This window comes from Marmota monax, unplaced genomic scaffold (assembly GCF_021218885.2).
Source record: "Marmota monax isolate L192 unplaced genomic scaffold, Marmota_monax_Labrador192_F-V1.1 WCK01_AAM20220418_F8-fsc00047, whole genome shotgun sequence".
Lineage (NCBI taxonomy): Eukaryota > Metazoa > Chordata > Mammalia > Rodentia > Sciuridae > Marmota > Marmota monax.
In genome coordinates this window covers 169,143-190,330 of record NW_026692072.1, presented here as the reverse complement: position 1 = coordinate 190,330, position 21,188 = coordinate 169,143, and the positions used below count along the sequence as shown (strand labels likewise).

The 21,188-nt window shown below is 39.4% G+C and overlaps 1 protein-coding gene across 3 annotated transcripts in view; it reads right to left on the bottom strand.

The window, feature by feature from the left end:
- Tcp11l1 (t-complex 11 like 1) overlaps window positions 1–21,188 on the bottom strand; it is a 44,056-nt gene that overhangs the window by 3,712 nt on the left and 19,156 nt on the right. For all 3 annotated transcript variants that reach the window (XM_046455645.2, XM_046455654.2, XM_046455661.2), the window contains 4 exons: window positions 16,926–17,062; window positions 13,805–14,001; window positions 10,320–10,501; window positions 7,921–8,093 (listed from right to left, as the gene is read on the bottom strand). In XM_046455645.2, coding sequence (XP_046311601.1) covers window positions 7,921–8,093; window positions 10,320–10,501; window positions 13,805–14,001; window positions 16,926–17,062 — 689 coding nt within the window. The remainder of the gene's footprint in view (window positions 1–7,920; window positions 8,094–10,319; window positions 10,502–13,804; window positions 14,002–16,925; window positions 17,063–21,188) is intronic.

The window sequence follows — 21,188 nt, the reverse complement described above, 5'->3', positions numbered from 1 at the left end:
AAAGTCCCCAACTCCCCCCTCTGCCCGGCAGCCGCTAACCCAGCACAGTGCTTGAGGCTATGTGGCCGAAGCTCATAAAACATGAACTGCCCAAGATAAAACAGTCGTGAACTGCCCAAGATAAAACAGCTTTCCGTGACAGGTGCACAGCCCCCAAGACCTCCGGAGAGAAAGGTTCCTGATTGGGAAGTAGAAGAGGGGTGGTGGAGGGGTGAGATACAGTTTAGAGACTAAATTAAAGATTAGGAATTGCGAAGTCTACAGGGGATAAGGAGATAAGACCAGGCGCCCACTTCACATTATCAGGCCCAAGGAGATCCTTGGGGTGCAGTCTCCCATTGGGACAGCAAGTGCTATAAACCATCTCCAGGAGCTCCGCCCCCAAGACTAACTCTCCCCACTAATAACCTTCACCATCCTGAGGGTGGAGACACCAGCAAACAACAGACAACCCCACCGACTAGATGAGAAGGGAAGTTGGAAAGATACTGATCTCCAACAGAAACAACCTTGTATTTTCCTGAGATTTTTTTTTTTTTCTCTCTCTTCTCCCGCCCTCACATCCCCAACATTTGTGAAACCAAGCACTTTCCATAAATTAGGCTACTTAAGACTGGAATGTCTGAATAGTATATTACAGCAGTGGTGTATATTCTTTTATCTCCTATTTTTACATTTTTTTATTTTTCTTAATATTTATGTTTATTTTTTGTACTCTACTGTCTTCCCATTTACTTATCTCCCCCAAATCACTCTCTCTGTTCTCCTGCTACTAACCATTTTCTTTAGATTTCTCTTTCATGCTAAGATCCAATAACTCCTAGCCCCTCAACATCTTTTTTTTTTTTTTTGTAGTTTTTGATTTTTTAGTTGTAGTTGGACACAACACTTTTATTTTATTTTTTTATTTTTATGTGATGCTGAGGATCAAACCCAGGGCCTTGCACATGCTAGACAAGTGCTCTACCACTGAGCCACAACCCCGGCCCCACACCCAACATCTTATCCTACACCTCACCCCTAGTTCTTTGTCTACCATTCGAAACTATAAACCCTTCTGCAAACCTATTGTTTATATTGTAGATTATAACTGAACTTACCATTTCTGTATATTGTTACAAAACCGTAAATGTCTTTATAGCAGCCAATTGGTTTAAGGTTGTATATTGTTTCTGTTGGGATCTGTTCACATTGTTCTCCCCCATAAAAGAGAGGTACTGGAAGCCTGCAGGGACACTATAAGCCTATAGGGTAAAAACTGTAACGCCTCAGATCCACAGTGCTAGAAGGGAAGACACATGGACAACTTGAAAAAACAAGGGAAGAAAGTGCCCCCAACAAACCAAGACATTACATTCTTGTAATGTCAGAAGAAATGTCAGACAGGGAGTTCAGGATGTACATAATTAAAATGTTCTGTGAATTAAAGGATGATATAAGACAGCAAATACAGGCAATAAAAGATCATTTGATAAAGAGCTACATAAGCAAATATAGGAAGCAAAAGATTACATCAATAAGGAGAAAGAGGTTCTGAAAAAAATAATTGCAATGAAAGAAACAATAAACCAAATTAAAAGCTCAAGAGAAAGCATCACCAACAGATTATATCACTTGGAAGACAGGACCTCAGAAAATGAAGTCAAAATATATAATTGGAAAGAATGTTGACCACACAGTAAAGATGGTAAGAAACCATGAGCAGAACATTCAAAAGACCAAATTTAAGAATTACTGGGATAGAGGAACACACAGAGTTCTAAATCAAAGGAATAAACAATCCATCCAATGAAATAATATCAGAAAATTTTCCAAACATGAAGAATGAATTGGAAAACCAAATTCAAGAGACTTACAGGACACCAAATATACAAAATCAAAACAGATCCACACCAAGGTACATTATAAAGAAAATGCCTAACATACAGGATAAAGAGAGAATTTTTAAAGCAACGAGAGAAAGGAATCAGATTACATTTAGGGAGAAATCAATTAGGATATCTGCAGATTTTTCAACCCAGACTAGAAGATCCTGGAACAACATATACCAAGCTCTGAAAGAAATGGATACCAACCAATAATCTTATATACATCAAAATTAAGCTTTAGATTTGATGATGAAATAAAAACCTTCCATGATAAACAAAAGTTAAAAGAATTTACAACTAGAAAACCTGCACTGCAGAACATCCTTGGCAAAATACTCCATGAGGAAGAAATGAAAAATAATAATGAAAATCAGCAAAGGGATGTATTAACAAAAACCCAATCAAAGGAGAAACCAAATCAAGCTGAATAATAAAAATACACAAATATGACTTGGAATACAAATCATGTCTCAATAATAACCCTGAATGTTAATGGCCTAAACTCACCAATCAAAAGACACATACTGGCAGACTGGATTTAAAAAAAAAAAAAGGACCCAACAATATGCTGCCTCCAAGAGACTCATCTCATAGAAAAAGACATCCACAGACTGAAAGTGAAAGGTTAGGAAAAAACATACCACTCACATGGACTGCAGAAACAAGCAGGGGTTTCCATCCTCATAGCAAATAAAGTAGACTTCAAGCCAAAGTTAATCAAAAGGGATAAAGATGGACATGTCATACTGCTTAAGGGAACCATACACCAACAAGGCATAACAATTATAAATACATATGCCCCAAACAATGGAGCATCCATGTTCATCAAACAAACTCATCTCAAGTTCAAGAGTCAAATAGATGACAACACAATAATTTTGGGTGACTTTAACACACCTCTTTCACCACTGGATAGATCTTATAAACAAAAGCTAAACAAAAAAACTAAACTACAGAACTCAATGATACAATCAATAACTTAGATTTAACAGATATATATAGAATATTTCATCCTTCAGTGTAGGAATACCCTTTCTTCTCAGCAGCACATGGATCCTGCTCTAAAATAGACCATACATTATGCAACAAAGTAACTCTTAGCAAATACAAAAAATTAGAGATACTACCCTGCATTCTATCAGATCATAATGGAATGAAATTAGAAATCAATGATAAAATAAAAAAATAGAAGCTACTCCAACACCTAGAGATTAAATAATAGGCTACTGAATGAACCATGGGTTGCAAAAGTCATCAAAGATTAAAAAATTCTTAGAGGTAAATGAGAACACTGACACAAAATATCTAAATCTTTAGGACACTATAAAGGCATTACTAAGAGGAAAGTTCATTGCATGGATTTCATTTCTTAAAAGAAGAAAAAGTCATCAAATAAATGACTTAACTACATCTCAAAACCCTAGAAAAAGAAGAACAAACCAACATCAAAAGGAGTAAAAGATGGGAAATAATTAAAATCAGAGCTGAAATCAATGTAATTGAAACAAAAGAAACAATTGAAAAAATTGATAGAACAAAAAGTTGGTTCTTTGAAAAAATAAATAAAATTGATAAACCCTTAGCCATGCTAATAAAGAGAAGGAGAGAGAAAATTCAAATTACTAACACCCATGATAAAAAAGGAAATATCACAACAAATACTACAGAAATACAGAAGATAATTATAAATTATCTTGAAAATGTGTACTCCAATAAAACAGAAAATATCAAAGACATTGACAAATTTCTAGAGTCCTATATTGTGCCCAGTCTGAATCAGGATGATAAACACACAAGTTAAACAGATCAATTTCAAGCAATGAAATAGAAGACGCCATCAGAAGCCTACCAACAAAGAAAATCCCAGGACCAGACATACAGCTGAGTTCTATAAGACCTTCAAAGAAGAACTAATACCAATACTCCTCAAATTATTTCATGAAATAGAAAAAGAGGAATACTTCCCAACTCATTCTATGAGACCAATATCACCCTGATTCCAAAACCAGGCAAAGACACATCAAAGAAAGAAAACGTGCAGACCAATAACTCTAATGAACATAGATGAAAAAATTCTCAATAAAATTCTGGAAAATCAAATACAAAAACAGATTTAAAAAGATAGTGTACCATGATCAAGTAGGATTCACCCCAGGAATGCAAGGTTGGTTCAACATACAGAAATCAATAAATATAATTCATCACATCAATAGACTTAAAGATAAGAATCATATGATCATCTCAACAGATGCAGAAAGAGTATTTGACAAAATCCAACAGCCCTTTATGTTCAAAACACTAGAAAAACTAGGGAGAACAGGAAAATATCTCAACATTGTAAAAGCTATCTATACTAAGCCCCAGGCCCACATCATTCTAAATGGAGAAAAATTGAAAGCATTCCCTCTAAAAACTCTGGAACAAGACAGAAATGCCCTCTTTAAACACTTCTGTTCAATATAGTACTTGAAACTCTAGCCAGAGCAATTAGACAGATGAAAGAAATTAAAGGGATACAGATAGGAAAAGAAGAACTCAAACTATCACTATTTGCCAATGACATGATTCTATACTTAGAGGATCCAAAAAACTCCACTAGAAAACTTCTAAAACCAATAAATAAATTCAGCAAAATAGCAGGATATAAAATCAACATCCATAAATCAAAGACATTTCTGTACATCAGTGACAAATCCTCTGAAAGAGAAACTAGGAGCCATTTACAATAGGCTCAAAAAAAAAAAAAAAAAAAAAAAAAAAAAAACACCTGGGAATCAATTAACGAAGGAGGTTAAAAACCTTTACAATGAAAATTACAGAATGATAAAGAAAGAAATTAAAGAAGATCTTAGAAGATGGAAAGATATCCCTTGTTCTTGGACAGGCAGAATTAATATTGTCAAAATGACCATACTACCAAAAACACTATACAGATTTAATGCAATTCCAATCAAAATCCCAATGACATTCCTCATAGAGATAGAAAAAAGCAGTCATGAAATTCATCTGGAAAAAATAAAAGACCCAGAATAGCTAATGCAATCCTTAGCCAGAAGAGTGAAGTAGGTGGCATCACTATACCAGAACTTAAACTATACTACAGAGCAATAGTAACAAAAACATCATGATATTGGCACCAAAATAGACTTGTAGACCATGGTACAGAATAGAGAACACAGAGACAAACCCACATAAATAGGGTTATCTCATATTAGACAAAGGCACCAAAAACATACATTAGAGAAAGGATAGCCTCTTCAACAAATGGTGCCAGGAAAACTGGAACTCCATATGCAACAAAATGAAATTAAGCATGTATCTCTCACCATGCACAAAACTCAAAGTGGATCAAGGACCTAGGAATTAAACTAGAGACACTGTGTCTTACAGAAGAAAAAGTAGGCCCAAATCCTCATCATGTCAGGTTAGGTCCTGACTTCCTTATTAAGACTCCTATAGCACAAGAAATAAAACCAAGAATCAATAAATTGGATGGATTTAAACTAAAAAGCTTCTTCTCAGCAAAAGAAACAACTAGTGAGGTAAACAGAGAACCTAAGAATGGGAGCAAATTTTTACCACACGCACATTAGATAGAGCACTAATCTGAGCACTAATCTCTAGGATATATAAAGAACTCAAAAATCTTCACACCAAAAAAACAAATAACCCAATCAATAAATGGGCCAAGGACCTGAACAGACACTTCTCAGAAGATGATATACATTTGATCAACAAATATTTGAAAAAATGTTAAACATAGCTAGCAATAAGAGAAATTCAAATCAAAACCACTCTAAGATTTCATCTTACTCCAGTCAGAATGGCAGCTATCAAGAATACAAACAACAATAAGTGTTGGTGAGGATGTGGGGGAAAAGGCACACTCATACATTGCTGGTGGGATTGCAAATTGGTGCAACCAATCTGGAAAATAGTATGGCGATTCCTTGGAAAACTTGGAATGGAACCACCATTTGACCCAGCTATTCCACTCCTCGACTTATACCCAAAGGACTTGAAACTGCATACTACAGGGACACGGCCACATCAACGTTTATAGCAGCACGACTCACAATAGCTAAATTGTGGAACCAATCTAGATGCCCTTCAGTAGATGAATGGATAAAGAAACTGTGGTATATATACACAATGGAATATTACTCAGCATTAAGAGAATAAAATCATGGGATTTGCAGGTAAATGGCTGGAATTGAAGAATATTATGCTAAGTGTAACAAGCCAATTCCAAAAAATCAAATGACAAATGTTTTCTCTGAAATGAGGATGCTGATCCATAATGGGGATGTAGGGGAGCATGGGAGGAATGAAGGAACTTTAGATAGGGCAAAGGGGAGAGAGGGGAAGGGAGGAGGCCGGGGGTAGGAAAGATGGTGGAATGAGATGGACATCATTACCTTAAGTACATGTATGCAAACATGAATGGTGTGACTCTACTTTATGTATAACCAGAGACATGAAATATTTGTTCTATATGTGTACTGTGAATTGAAATGCATTCTGCTGTTATTAACATAAAACAAATTAGAATAAATTTAAAAAAATACATATACATTGTCCATATAATTCTTTTTTCACACAAAATACTACTTAATAAAAAGTCATAGTTTTTTGTTTGTTTGTTCGGTCTTGGGGATTTAACCCAGGGGCAATTTACCACTAAGCCACATCCATAGTTCTTTTTAATTTTTTTATTTTGAGACAGGGTCTCACTGAAAACTGGAACTCCATATGCAACAAAATGAAATTAAGCATGTATCTCTCACCATGCACAAAACTCAACTCAAAGTGGATCAAGGACCTAGGAATTAAACTAGAGACCCTGTGTCTCGATCTTCCTGACTCAGCCTCTCACGTTGCTGGGATTACAGGCAAATGCCACCAGCCCAGCTAAAAAGTCATAGTTTTTAGAGCAGTCCCATATATGAAATATAACCACAGACCATTCAGCTTCTGACTGATACCTGCTAATTTTCCATTATTTATTTGTTTAACACTTGTTCTCAAAGAATTTGAAGGGCTTCAAAATTAATTCAATCTCAATTTTAAATGTTGAACACTGTATTCCTTGATCAACCAGAATATAATTTTTCTCTCTTTCTTTTTTTTTTTTTTTTGGTGGTGCTGGGGATTGAACGGAAGGCCTTGTGCATGCAAGACAAACACTCTACCAACTGAGCTATATCCCCAGCTCCAGAATAGAATTTTTCTCTACCAAGCTTTATTAATTGACAAGTTATATATAGCATACAACATGTTTTGATACATGTATATACTATGAAATAATTAAATTAAGCTAAATAATAGAGAATTCTTCATAGTACCACTGCTATTATGATAAAATTAGCTAATATTGATTTTTTTTCTTTTTATTTTTTTGGTAATACTGGGGACTGGACCCAGGGCCTCCCTGACGCTCAGCAAGCACCACTAAGCCACATCCCCGTCCCTTTTGTTATTTTATTTTGAGATGAGGACTGGCTATGTTGCCCAGGCTGGCCTTGAACCTCTGGGTTCCAGCCATCTTCCTGTCTCAGTCTCCTGGGACTATAGGCACACAACACTATGCCTAGCTAATATTTAATAATATTTTAATAGTATTTTTATTTTTAATTTTTACATCAAAGTTTTAATTTTTTAGCTATTTCAATTATTGCATTATTTACTGAGTACTTACCATGTGCTGCCAGGCGTGAGGGCAAGCACCTGACATATCTACCTTCTCACAGGTGGTCCTGTCAGTAAACTGGGCAGGTGGTTGGTATGATCCGCTTTTTTAAAGTTCCTTGCCATGCCATACAATAAGTGCTGGAGCAGAACTCTGAACCACGTTTTGAGATTCCAAAGTCCATACCCTCAGGACAATGATGGCTGTGCAGTCACTTGCCATCTTTGAAATCACCCTGATCACAATGGTGATGAATCACACTCCATCCTTACCTACAGCACTCATTATCCCATAAAACACTCTCAGATTTCTTCAGAGGGGCCTTCCCCTAACCCCCTGCTGCATGCCTTCCCTCAAACGTACCCATGATTCTGCGAATAGGGTCATCAGGACTGGCCACAGCCAGGATCTGGCCTTTGAGCGCGGTCTCTTTCTCCGTGGAAAAGGGGGAGGGCCCACACATCGAGAGGCAGCTGCTCACCTCCAGGCACACTTTCTCCCCAATCGTAGTCAGGGCATCCTCCAAATGGAAGGAACTGAGCAGAGAAGAGAAAGTAAGACAGGAAGAAGCAACCCATGGATACAGTGCTCCAGCTCCATCAGCCCTGCCTGGCAAGGGTGACACCACCAAGGAGCGGATTGATGTGTTAAGGGGGAATCTGTGGCTGTCTCTCTTGCTCCTTACCACTCAAGCTGTGCACACCAACTGCAAAGGACTTTCCTTCCTTCCACTAGAAAGGACTTCGAGGAGGGGATGGGCTCAGACTATCCCAAGACAAATAACCCAAAGCACAAGTTCTTGCTAGCATCTCTGAGGTGAAATAAGCCTGGAACTGACTTATAAATATTCTGAAACACCTCTGGAGGAATACACAATACCAGGAAATTGGTAGTCATGGAATGGGAATGGATATCCTTTTATACCTTTTGAGTTTTGAAACATTGAGTGCATTAACTTTTTTTAATATTTATTTTTTAATTGTAGTTGGACACAATACCTTTATTTTATTTATTTATGTGGTGCTGAGGATCAAACCCAGGGCCTCGCATGTGCTAAGTGAGCACTCTACCGCTGAACCACAACCCCAGCCCAACTTTTTTCTTTTAGTGGTCCTGGGGATGAAACCCAGGGCCTCAGGCTAGCACTCTACCACTGAGTTACATCCCCAACACATTAACTATTTTTTTTTTTTAATTTTTAGTTGTAGATGAACATATACCTTTATTTCATTTTCTTTTTATATTTTTATGTGGTGCTAAGGATCAAACCCAGTGCCTCTCACATGCTAGACAAGTATTCTACCACCTAGCAACACCCCCAGCCCCACATTAACTATTTTTAAAAGAAAAAAATAAAATAAGCACCTTGATTCCTTGGGGCCCTAAGACTCTCCTAGAGAACCTCTGGGAACCAGATGGTCATTTAACTTTGAGCTATTTTAATAAAAGCTATCATTTTTTGAGCTTACTCTATTAGAAATTAAGGTTTGCTCTGGATCTAGACCCTCTGTACAGTAGAACTACTGGGGAGTGAGAGAGCAAGCCTTGGGCTTCACTGCCTCCATCATCTCAACGCCTTGGGCTTCACTGCCTCCATCATCTCAACTCCTTGCCAGATCCCTGACTGCCAGGGTAGATAGGGAGTACAGGGCCGGACTCCCCAAAAGCACTGGAAGGGCCCTTCATCGTTAGTTTTGCAGAGCAGTTCTACTGGCAGGGGACCTAGCTGACAGCCTCTGTCTACACCTGGGCAAGGGACTTGGGCTAGGCTTCAGTTGAACAGCCAACCCCTAGTCACAACACGGAGAAGCATCCAGATGGCACTGAACACACCCATCCTCTGCGCAAGTGCCACAATAAAATCCCTCCATTTTGTAAGGATGAGAATGCCCCAGGGTGCTTCTTTGGAAGAATCCTCTGAATTGGGCCTTGTCAGATACGGGGTTTACTCAGAACCATTCAAAATGTTTCATATGCTGTAAGTCATCTAACAGGGCTTCACCGCAGGAGTACTCGCTGAATGAATCCTGTAAGCCCACAGTTGTGAATTCTGCTGGGCAATAAAATGACACGCTCATACTCAGCACAGGACACCTGTCAGGAATGTGCAAAGAGCAGAAAAGTCCATCTCACCTGTACCTCTGGAGTAATCATCTTGTTTCTTCTAATGACCTCTCTCTTCTAAGAGCTCCAGCTGGGGCAGCTGACTGTCCTGGGGACTGGGTTGTTGTTGGTCTCTAAGTCTGGTCTTTTTTTTTTGGCTGGGGGTTGAACACAAGGCCTCGGACACACTAAGCCAGTGCAGTACACTGAACTACACAGTCCCAGGGCTGCGTTTTTACTGCTAGCTGGTTGTGAAAGCAACTCAGTGTGCAGCAGATAGTACTTTTTTAATGGAGTAAGAATTGGGTAGAAACTATTAGGATACATCAAACATAACTGGGTTAAGTTCCATCTTTGTGAGGTTTTAATTTCAGTTACATATGTATGTAAGTCATAATGGAAAATGAATTTTTTACTGTGGGTCCTAATCACAAATATCTGAAAACCACTATCCCAGAGCCTTGTTATATATACCTAAACATCTGACCCTATTGCCCGAATTAACTCTCCTGCGCTCTCACCGGGTGAGCAGTCAGGGGAGCAGGGTCTCTTCTCAGCTCCTTGAGGGCCTGACACTGGGAGGCCCTACTCTGATCTGCTCTCTGCCCCCAATCCCATCCATCCACTAAAGGTCTTCCCCACAGTTCCCAGCCACTTACGGCAGATGCATATCAGTTAGCAGAATCTTCACAATCATCTTGAGTTTCTCAGCAGAGTTGGCCTGGCTAGAAATTCCAGGGGCTGCCATGTTGAACGTGACTAGCAGCACAGCTCCCAGGATGGTCAGCTGCTCTAGCTGGAGCTGGAGCTCCTGGAAGCGTGGATGGTCCATCAAAACCGTCTGTAATGAACACAAGAGAAGTCACTGCTGAGCTGAAATTTGTGCTGGCCAGCAGAGGGCGATGAAGCCACATAGCCTCCCACCCACCTCCACAGCTTCCTCAGGATTACCTAGTCATCTCAGAGCTACAGGGCAGCTGTGAGTGAACTGTCCTTCCACTCCAGTGCCCCTTTCCCCTGAGGAAGTCTGTAGTAGCACAGCACACTCCTGAAAAGCCTGAGACAGATCTGGGTGGAAATCCAGACTGTGTCACTTCACAGCAGCACAACCTGACAAATTTCCTCAACTCTCTCGGGCCTATGCAAAATGGGGAGTCCTACTTTACAGGACTGTTTGAATGATGAAAAAACATGCACATCAAGTGGGTGGCAGAGCCAGCACTTAACACAGAAGAATCATAGCACTAGAAAGGACAGAGGAACAACCCACTCCTCCCAGTTTGTCTAGGACTGTCCCAGTTCTAAAAAGGAAACTCCCAAGTCTAGCGAGTCCCCCACAAACCTGGACAGCCTCCCTGCAGCCTAACAAAGGGGAGGAGTTCCTTGAGGGCAGAGCCCTGGACAGCTCAGTATCTAGCTCAAAGGAGGCTCTGGAGAACTAGGAAGTGAATGAAGAATAAGAAACAGGGAACAGAGCAGGACTGACAGATCACAGCCTCCTGGAAAGCAGTCAATGAGTGAATTACCATGACCGCTTCTCCTGTGTGAGAGACAGCTCTCGTCCCACCATGCCAAAGACCTGTGTGGGGTACAAGAAAGAGCAGCAGAAAGGCTGAGCTGCTCTAGTTTCAGACCCCAGTTCCTACAGGCTGGCTAATCAAATGCACTTTAAGGACTGATCTGGCTATGAAATAGTGAGGTTGTCAAATCAAGACATTAACTATTTGGGGTCAGAGCCCAAACTTCTTCTCAAAACGAAAAACTACCTCTGAAGATTGGACATGCCCAGTTCTTAAACAGATTGGTTCCAATGACTTGTCAGCCTCTTTTAGCCCACTGTGCTACACAGCAGTGAGTGCACTTGGCTTTGTGGTCTCTCAACAATGTATATACTTGAGTTTAGAGTGAAAAAGATTTTCAGGGATCAAAAAAAAAAAAAAAAAAAAACCACAAAATGGACTGGGGATATAGCTCAGTTGGTAGAGTGCTTGCCTCACATGCACAAGGCTCTGGGTTCAATCCCTAGCACCACAAAAAAAAAAAAAAAAAAAAAATCCAAGGATTAATTTCAAGAGCAGACCTCTGTCCCCAGTAAAAACCGCAGCCGTCTTTTAAGAGAAATGTCAGGTTAAGAACTTTCCAGAAAAGCACATGGCACTATTCAGAGAGGAACACAGCCCCACCAGTTCAACAACCTCTTTAGATCCTCCTCCAGCACAAAAGGCAACGCCTGTCAAGAGGAGAAACTTACAACTTCTTGAAAGGAAAATTAAGGAAGTTCTGAGAGACATTTAGAGAAGTAGCAGGATCTGAGATTAGAAACAAGGAGTTCAAGCATCCTCAAAAAAAAAAAAAAAAGAGAGAGAGAGAGAGAGAGAGAGGGAGAGGGCACACATCAAATTAGCCATTTAAAGACAAAATGAGGGAATCCCATGCTAGTCATCCCCTTAAATGACTGCTGTCGTTAGAAGCACTGGACATTGCTCAGCACAGAAGGGAAAGAAGTTTCTTTAGATAAAGCTGTAATGCAACACCACTGGTGTGATTTTGATCAAGATGAGTAAAAACAGGATAAAAATTCAGCAGCACAAACCGAAAGCATCGTACCTTGCTGGTGGGATTGTAAAATGATGCAGCTGCTTGAGGAAAGTTTGGTAGATCCTCAAAATGTTAAGATTAGAGTCACCCAGTAATTCCAATCCTAAATATGTAACCAAGAGAATTGAAAGTGTATTCCACACAAAATGTTATATAAACGTTCACAAAAGCATAATTCAAAATAATAAAGTGGAACTGAAATATGCACCAACTGAGGAATAATAAACAAATGTGGTCTATCCACATAGCAGAAATATTATTCAGCCTTAAACAAGAAGGAAATGCTGACACATGCTGCAACACAGATGAACCTTGGCATTAAACAAAATAAGCTAGGCACAAAAGGACTAATAGTGTGTGGTTCCACTTTATATAAAGTATCAAGAGTGGTCAAATTTATAGGTTCACAGTAGAATGTTGGGTGTTAGGAGCAGCGTGATTGGAGAACTACTGTTTGATGGTAGAAAGATTTTTTTTTTTTAATATTTTTAGTTGTAAATGGATCTTTTATTTATTTATTTATATGTGGTGCTGAGGATTGAACCCAGGATCTCACACATGCCAGGCAAGTGTTCTACCACTGAGCCACAACCCCAACCTTAATGGTAAAAAGTTTCATAGTTTGGGAAAATGTTCTGGAGACAGTTGATAATAATGGCTATACAACATTATGAACACACTGAATTCCACTGAACTGTTCACTTAGAAATGGTTAAAATGGTAACTATATGGAATGTACATTTTACTGCCATAAAAAAATACAGTGGAGGGGCTGGGGTTATGGCTCAGCCTTGGTTAGAGCATTTGCCTTGCATATTGAACCCAAGGCCCTGGGTTCAATCCTCAGCACCACATAAAAATAAATAAATAAAATAAAGATGTTATGTCCATCTACAACTAAAAAAAAAATTACAAACAAAAACAAAAGGAAAACAAAAACAAAGGAAGCCAGGCATGGAGGTGTAGGCACGTAATCCCAGCAACTCAGGAGGTTAAGGCAGGAGGATTGCAAGTTCGAGGCTGGCCTTGGCAATTTAGTGAGGCCCTGAGCAACTCAACAAGACCCTGTCATAAAATAAAAAGTAAAAAGGGCTGGGAATGTAGCTCATTGGTAAAGGGCCCTCGGGTTCAATCTCCAATACCAAAATTTAAAATATAAAAGGAATGAAGTACTGATATATGCTACAACATGGGTAAATATTATGTATCATGAAAGAAGCCAGGCACAGTAGACCACTATTGTATATTTCCATTTATGTGAAATTTCTAGAATAGGCAAATCCCTAGAGACAGAAAGCAGGGATTAGAGGGAAGGGAAAGGGAATGGACTACAATGGGTATGGTGTTTCTTTTTGGGGGAAAGAAATGATCTAAGTTAAATAGCGGTGATGATTGTGTAACTGCAAATATACTTAAAACCACTGAGTTGTATGCTTTAAGAGAGAACTTGGGGTATATGAATTATATCAAAATAATGCTATTCTTCTTAAAAAGCTCAGCTGCACAAAAAGAAGTATGAGCAATTAGATTATCCAGGAGCACCTACTTCAGGGAAAGGTCTATTGAGGTGGTCCCATTTCAGAAGCTTCAAGTATGCATAATTCTGGACGGCGACAGGGCTCAGCATGGGAGCGTCCCCAGAGCCAGCAGCTCCTCCCCCAGCTGGCAGGGCATGTTTGTACTTCTGAGCCATAAGTTCATCTGAGGCTTCTTCTAACCACTGGGTGACAAAGTCCAGGGAATCTGTGAAAAACAAAGCCACAAACATTACTATAACACTAGCAGGGATGCTTCTCATTATTACTTTAGGGAAGATGACCCTGGCAGTGTGAGATTACAGTGTAGACTGAACTTTGGGATCAAATAGAACTTAGTCCAAATCACAGATTATCTGTTACTAGCAAAATGATCTCAGGTAAGTCATCATCTGTCTGAATATCAGAGTCCTGAATAAAGAAATTCACCACATCCACCTCACAGGCTGTTGTGATACCATGCCAAGCCAGGCCTTGCCACCTGCCAGGTGTTTAGCTAACCCTTCTCCTCTCCTGTCCTACAGGAGATGTGGCTGAAAGCGCTAATGACTCGAGATCCATGAGATGGCAAATTTCTTGCCCAAAGACAGCTGGGCCAAGACACGAGCAGAAGTCAACTATTAACATATCCTCTACATCACAAAGGGCTTCTTCTTCATCTAGGTCTTACTCTCAAATCAATCTGGTTTGCTTGGGACCTCATCATGTTTGATGTGTATGTAATTCTGTGCAGGGAACACTGTCGGGGGATCCTCATCGGGCATTCATCAGCCATCATGCTCCCCTGGCTTTTCTGAGCTGAATAATTTAGCAAGCAGGTACCCTAAGGGATGCAGAATTTTTTTTTTTTTGGAAATTAATTTTTCTTCCCATAGGATTATTTTCTCCCCAGTACATTTTCCCTACTAACTTAGGTGGGTAAGCCCAAATTCTTGAGAGAGAGAGAGAGAGAATGAATTTTTTTTAATATTTATTTTTTAAAAAGTTTTTGGCGGACACAACATCTTTGTTTGTATGTGGTGCTGAGGATCGAACCCGGTCCGCACGCATGCCAGGCGAGCGCGCTACCGCTTGAGCCACATCCTCAGCCAGGGATGCAGAAATTTTGAACATGAGGATCTTGTCCACATTATGACAAAAAAAAAAAAAAAAAAAAAAAATGCAGCTGTGAAGTCCTGGAGGTATTGCAGTTCTGCCAATAGGGGTCTCCTATCGACCAAGTGGGCAGCCGAGGTCATATCAATAGCCCTGCTGCAGGAGGATGTGCCTCTCTTTTCTGCCAATACACTGATTCCCCAGAGCTCTCTCTCAGTTCTGACTCCTGGGTCATCTGGCCTCACTCTGCTGTTAGCCTTCTACAGACAGCATTCTCTGTGTCTCACCAGCTCTGGAAATCCTGCACTGTACATATGGACAGTACAGACTTGAACTGATGGATTACAGCAGTGCTCCCATATCCACAGTGAGTCCTGCTGCACTTTGGCTTCTGGGACCTGGTTCTAACACTAGGCACTTCAGTTTGTCAAACTGCAACCCTGGGTGCCTCCCAGTGTAAGAGCTTCTTCTGTGACTACTTTACTCTGCTCTTTCTTGACTCCTCCTGGCTCTCAGCATCCCTCAGACTTCTCTGTCTGGATTAAATGACTCAACTGGTAAAGGAACTGTCTTGACTAATCTGGTCAGGCAGCACCATCTAGACAGATAGGGCCGTTTTTATTTGTCACCAGTAAAGCTGGAGACCCAACAGGATTCATAAGAAACTGGATCTGAAGACTGAAATTTACCCAGAATATCAGCTACTGATACAGAGACCAAAGAAAGCATACTAGAAATGAAACAGTTTTAGATTCTGTAGTCATCTGTTTTCCTGCATTCATCTGAGAGGCTCATAAAAATGAGATTTTTCCTGTGTATGAAACCAGAAAATTATACACATAAGGCAGAAACAAAGTCAAATTTCCTGCCTTACCTCACAGGGAAGGAAGAAAGTGAATGAACATTCACAAGAAGTTTGTCATGGTTTCAAAGTCAAGACCAAGAATATCATTTACCTCAAACTGGTATTTTCATAAAAAAAAAAAAAAATTTAATTTAGGACATCGTCATTCTTTTTCCTTTCCTATTCTTATATCCTACCACACTGCTCTAGCTTGTCAATTAAGTCTTCTTTTCAATGCTTAATTCTAGATGTAGCCCCAATATCTTGTGCTTTTACTTCTTCATTAGAATTTTTTTAAAATATTTTTTTAGGGCTGGGGTTGTGGCTCAGCGATAGAGCGTTCATCTAGCATATGCCAGGCCCTGGGTTCGATCCTCAGCACCACATAAAAATAAACAAATAAAATAAAGATATTGGAAAAAAAATACTTTTTTAGTTGTAGGTGGACACAATACCTTTATTTTATTTTTATGTGGATCAAACCCAGTGCCCTCCACATGCAAGGCAAGCACTTAACCACTGAGCCACAATCCCAGTCCCAAATTAGAATATTTTCATAATTTTAGTTTTGTTTTGAAAACAATGTTATATAACAAAAGAAACAAGTATGAAGACATGAATGGTGTGAATATACTTTGTATACAACCAGAGATATGAAAAATTGTGCTCTATATGTGTGATATGAACTATGATGCATTCTGCTGTCATATATAAAAATTAGAATAAAAAATAAAATAAAAATTCTAACAGGGGACTGTTTTAATTGTGGCAAACCTGGACACATGGCCAGAGATTGCAAGCAGCAACCAGGACAAAAAAACAAGCCAGGAATGTGTCTGTGTTGTCAGCGAGGATGGCACTGGGCTATTGAACATAAATTGCTGACTGCCGTGCATGGTCTGTCCTTGCTTCTCCCTTTGGTAAAAGGGAGGTAGGTCCAGCCCTGGCCCCATCAAATAATGGAGGCCCTGTCAGTCAATCTGGAGCAGCCATTCACTCCAGCCCACTCTCTGGTCTCTACATTCCAGGCCATTACCAGCCATGACTGGAATCACAGGCCTGGACCTCAGCACCCCCACAAACCCCCACCCCCGCAAAAAACAATATTGTTATACAACAAGTTACAGCAACTAAAAGGAAAATCAAAAACGAATCACCAACAATGAAAAAGCAACACAAAGCATTGAACATACTCGGCTGTTTCTCCAAAAGCTCTTGAAATTTCTTCCTCTCATACTCAACCGACTGCTGCATGAGATGTGGCCGAATGCTTGTGATAGCAAAATTCGCCATGTCTACTTTCATTAGATCTAACACAGAAAAAATTGCCCTGAAAGAGAATAGATAAAAGAATTCAAAACCAGACACCTGTAAAGTATAAACACTTTAAAGAAACAGAGGTGAGCCGGGAGCACACCTGTAATTCCAGTGACTAAGGAGGCAGAGACAAGAGGATCCCAAATTCAAGGCCAGCCTCAGCAACTTAGAAAGTCCCTAAAAAATATTGCGAGACCCTGTCTCAAAATAAAAAATAAAAAGTTCTGTGGATGTGGCTCAATGGTTAATCCCCTCTGGGTTCAATGTTTGGTACCAGAAAAAGAAAGGACAGCAAGAAAAGTTTAGAAAATCATGAGAAAAGTAAATTAAGAAAAACAAATTTAGAAAACACAAATATAAATAATGTTTGAAAATACTGCAAAAAAATATATTTTTTGAGAGAGAGAGAGAATATTTTTTTATTTTTTATTTATTTATTTATTTTTTTAGTTTTCGGCAATTTTTTAAGCTGTTTTCTGTCCTTACCCTTCATACTGTGTCCCTGAACCTCCCCATACTGCCTTTCCAGCAGAGACATGTACCGTGGCTCTGGGTCAGCCCTTCTGGCAACCACAGAGGAAGGACAGAGCCCAAGACCCAAGAGGAGGATAGGTTCGCCACCCTGTTTTCACTTTCAAGTAGGTTATTTCATTTTCTTAGGGTAGAAAGAAAATTAACTCTCTCCTTGCTCCTTTCCTCTTACCCCAGTACTTCTTAGTTTTAGGGGATGTTTCATGCCCCATTTCTGGTGGCATCAATTGCTAGTTCGTACTTAGACTGTACCCAGTGGACAGCCCTGACCTGAGGCCAAGGATGCCTTTCATCCTGCCTGTCATGTACCACAGCCACTCTTGCCACATGCCAAGAACTGCTAAGTGCCTACTTGCAGGAAGTAGTGTAAAACCAAGGTACAGGTTAAGTTGTGACCTACAGAGAAGTAGAGTAAGATCAAATGTTCTCAAAAGTCTCCTGATACCCTTTGGAATGAACTGTACATTATATTATAAACTTACCTACACATGAATTATGTATGAGATAGGATGCACAATTTGAGGAAAAATTAAAATCTTAACCAGACACAGTGGGGCACATCTGTAATTCCAACAACTCTAGAGGCTGAGTCAGGAGGATCACAAGTTCAAGGCCAGCCTCAGAAACTTAGTGAGACCCTGTTTCAAAATAAAAAATAAAAAGGGCTGGGGATGTGGCTCAATGGTAAAGCGCCTCTGGGTTCAACACCCCCCCACCCCTACCAAAAAAAAAAAAACAAAATAAAACCTTTTCCCCTTCCCTCCATTATTATGTTTATCTCCCAAATCCACAAGGCAGGCTACTATTCTGAAGTTTTCTCTCTCAGACAGAGCATTCCTAGCAGTTCTGTGAATCCACCCACAGGAAACCAGAGGCCATCAGAAATTGCCCATCGGTGGCCTGTGGACTGGCAATAACCCCAAGTATGTTTTGTGCTCATACAATGTTTTTTTTTTCATTTGTTTGCTTCAGTACTGGAGATAGAACCCAGAGGCTCTTTACCCCTGAGCTATACAGATCTGCAGCCCTTTTGTAAATTTTATTTTGAAACAGAGTCTCACTAAATCACAGTTTCTCCTCAAGTGTCAGCCTCCCCAGACCCTTTTATTTTATGGTAGGAATTTGAGTTTACTCTGAGATATTTCCCCAAAAGACTCTTTTTTCAGAATTTTTGCATTTATCTTGGCCTGACTGCAAATTCTTACTAGTTTACTTCTAATGTCCAGCACCAAGCCTATCACATAAGAGGGACAAACAAACAAATAAAGAAGCAACAATCAATAACTGTATCTTAGGTCTTCAATGCTCTTTCTGAGGTTTGATGTAATCTTGCAATGCAGGGCATTTCTGTATATACTGAAGAAATCAGAGAAGATCTGCTCTCTGTTCTCTTTCATAAAGCTGGAAATGAAACAACACCTTTTTTCTTACAAAACTTTTGGAAAGCAATTTTGTAGTAAAATGCAAGGAGAGGGCTAGGCTGTGGCTCAGGGGTAGAGTGCTCGCCTGGCACATGCAAGGCCTTGGTTCGATCCTCAGCACCAAATAAAAATAAATAAATAAAACAAAGGTATTGTGTCCAACTACAACTAAAAAATAAATGTTTAAAAAAAAATGCAATGAGAATCTCTTAAAATGACTCAGACCCTGACAGAGTAATCCCATTTAAGAAATGATCTTAGCCGGGCATGGTGGCACACTCATGTAATCTCAAGGAGGCTGAGGCAGGCGGATCATGAGTTCAAGGCCAGCTTCAGCAACTTGGCAAAACTTTTGTCTCTAAATAATATTAAAAAAAAAAAAAAAAGGCTGGGGATGTGGCTCAGTGGTAAAGCGCCCCTGGGTTTAATCCCTGGGACCTCCCCCACTCCCCCCAAAAAAGGAAAAAAGAAATGATCTTTAGGAAAAAACCTAAAATACAGAAAAAAAGTTCTGTGCATGAAGATTTTAATTGCAGAATTGAATTGTTAATAATTACATACAATCTCTATCTGTGAAAAGGGAGATTTAGCAATGCTTATGGAGAGTATTAAAAAAATCATATAAGTTAGTTATAAAAGGATGATGAGAGAAATCCTCATGGTACTGGAACTGTTCAATATCTTGACTGTAGTGGGGGATACACAAACTTACACAGGTGATCAAATTGTATTAAAGTTAATATACATATATGCATAAAGGAGTACAAGTAAAACAGAAAATCCAAATAAAATTCAGTGGACTGTACCAATGTCAATATCCTGGTTGTCATATTATACTACAGATCTGCAAAAGGGTACCCTTGGGGGAAACTGCATTAATTGTATTATGTCTTGAATGTCCATGTGAATATACAATTATCTCAATAAAGCTTTCAATAAAAAAAAATTAAGTGGGCTAGGGATGTGGCTCAAGCGGTAGCGCGTTCACCTGGCATGCGCGGGGCGCTGGGTTCGATCCTCAGCACCACATAAAAAGTAAAATAAAGATGTTGTGTCCACTGAAAATTAAAAAAAGTTAAATAATAAAAAATTCTCTCTCTCTCTCTCTCTAAAAAAAAAAAATAAAAAATAAGTGAAATGATTAGGGTATGATGTTAAATTATACCTGCAATGCCCACCAGGGGTCTTCTTACGTTCAATTGAACATTCTGACTCACATGGCCACCTTTGGCATCATCTATTCATAGTTTGCCTGTAGGGAGGCATCAAGCATATTCTTCAGCAAGAATTACAGTCACAACCACAAGCCGACCACTCATATGTGAGGAGAGCCACTTCAGCAGTGTGTATTCACCTAGCTCAAAAGTCTCATGTCCCAGAGAAGCCAATTTATTTTTTCTTTCTTTCTTTTTTGTTGGGGGTGGAAGGGGTGGCAGTTACTAGGGATTAAACCCAGAGTTCTTTATCCCTTACCAGTAAGCTACAACCCCACCCTTTTTTTATTTTTATTTTTTGAGGCAGGGTCTCACTAAGTTGCTTAGGCCTTGAATTTATGACCCTCCTGCCTCAGCCTCCCAAGACACTAGAATTACAGGCGTGTGCCACCACATCCAACTGAAGTTGTTATGGTTTACAACAACTCTACAGCATGACTTTGAGGTTTCCCAGGAGGGACATGCCAAGTTATAAAAGTTACCCCATTCAGGGAAATCCAAAAGATGGTTACCCATCCCCTTTTATAGTTCATTACCATATCTTTCAGTCCACATGCAAATTATAAATCAGAGATCAACTTCCCCTAAGCAATTATGTCTAGTATGATTTTGATACATAATATTTTTATCTATTTACAGAAAAACTGAGCTAAACAGTTAACCAAAAGTCAGATTCTCGGGCAGCAGGCAGCCACATGTCACTCCTTTACCTATATTAGCATAGAAATTTTATCACAAACACATATATATTTAAAATTAAATATTCAGAGGGTTGGAGGTTTAACTTAATGGTATAGTGCTTGCCTAACATACGTGAAACCCTTGGTACTATCCCTGCCCCCCTAAAAGAGAAAAAAAAGTAATATTCAAAAAACTAGAAGAACTTAATATGGACTACATGTTAATGCATGTGTTAATAGAATTACTTTTTAAACTTTTATTTTTTAGTTGTGGATGGACACAATACCTTTAT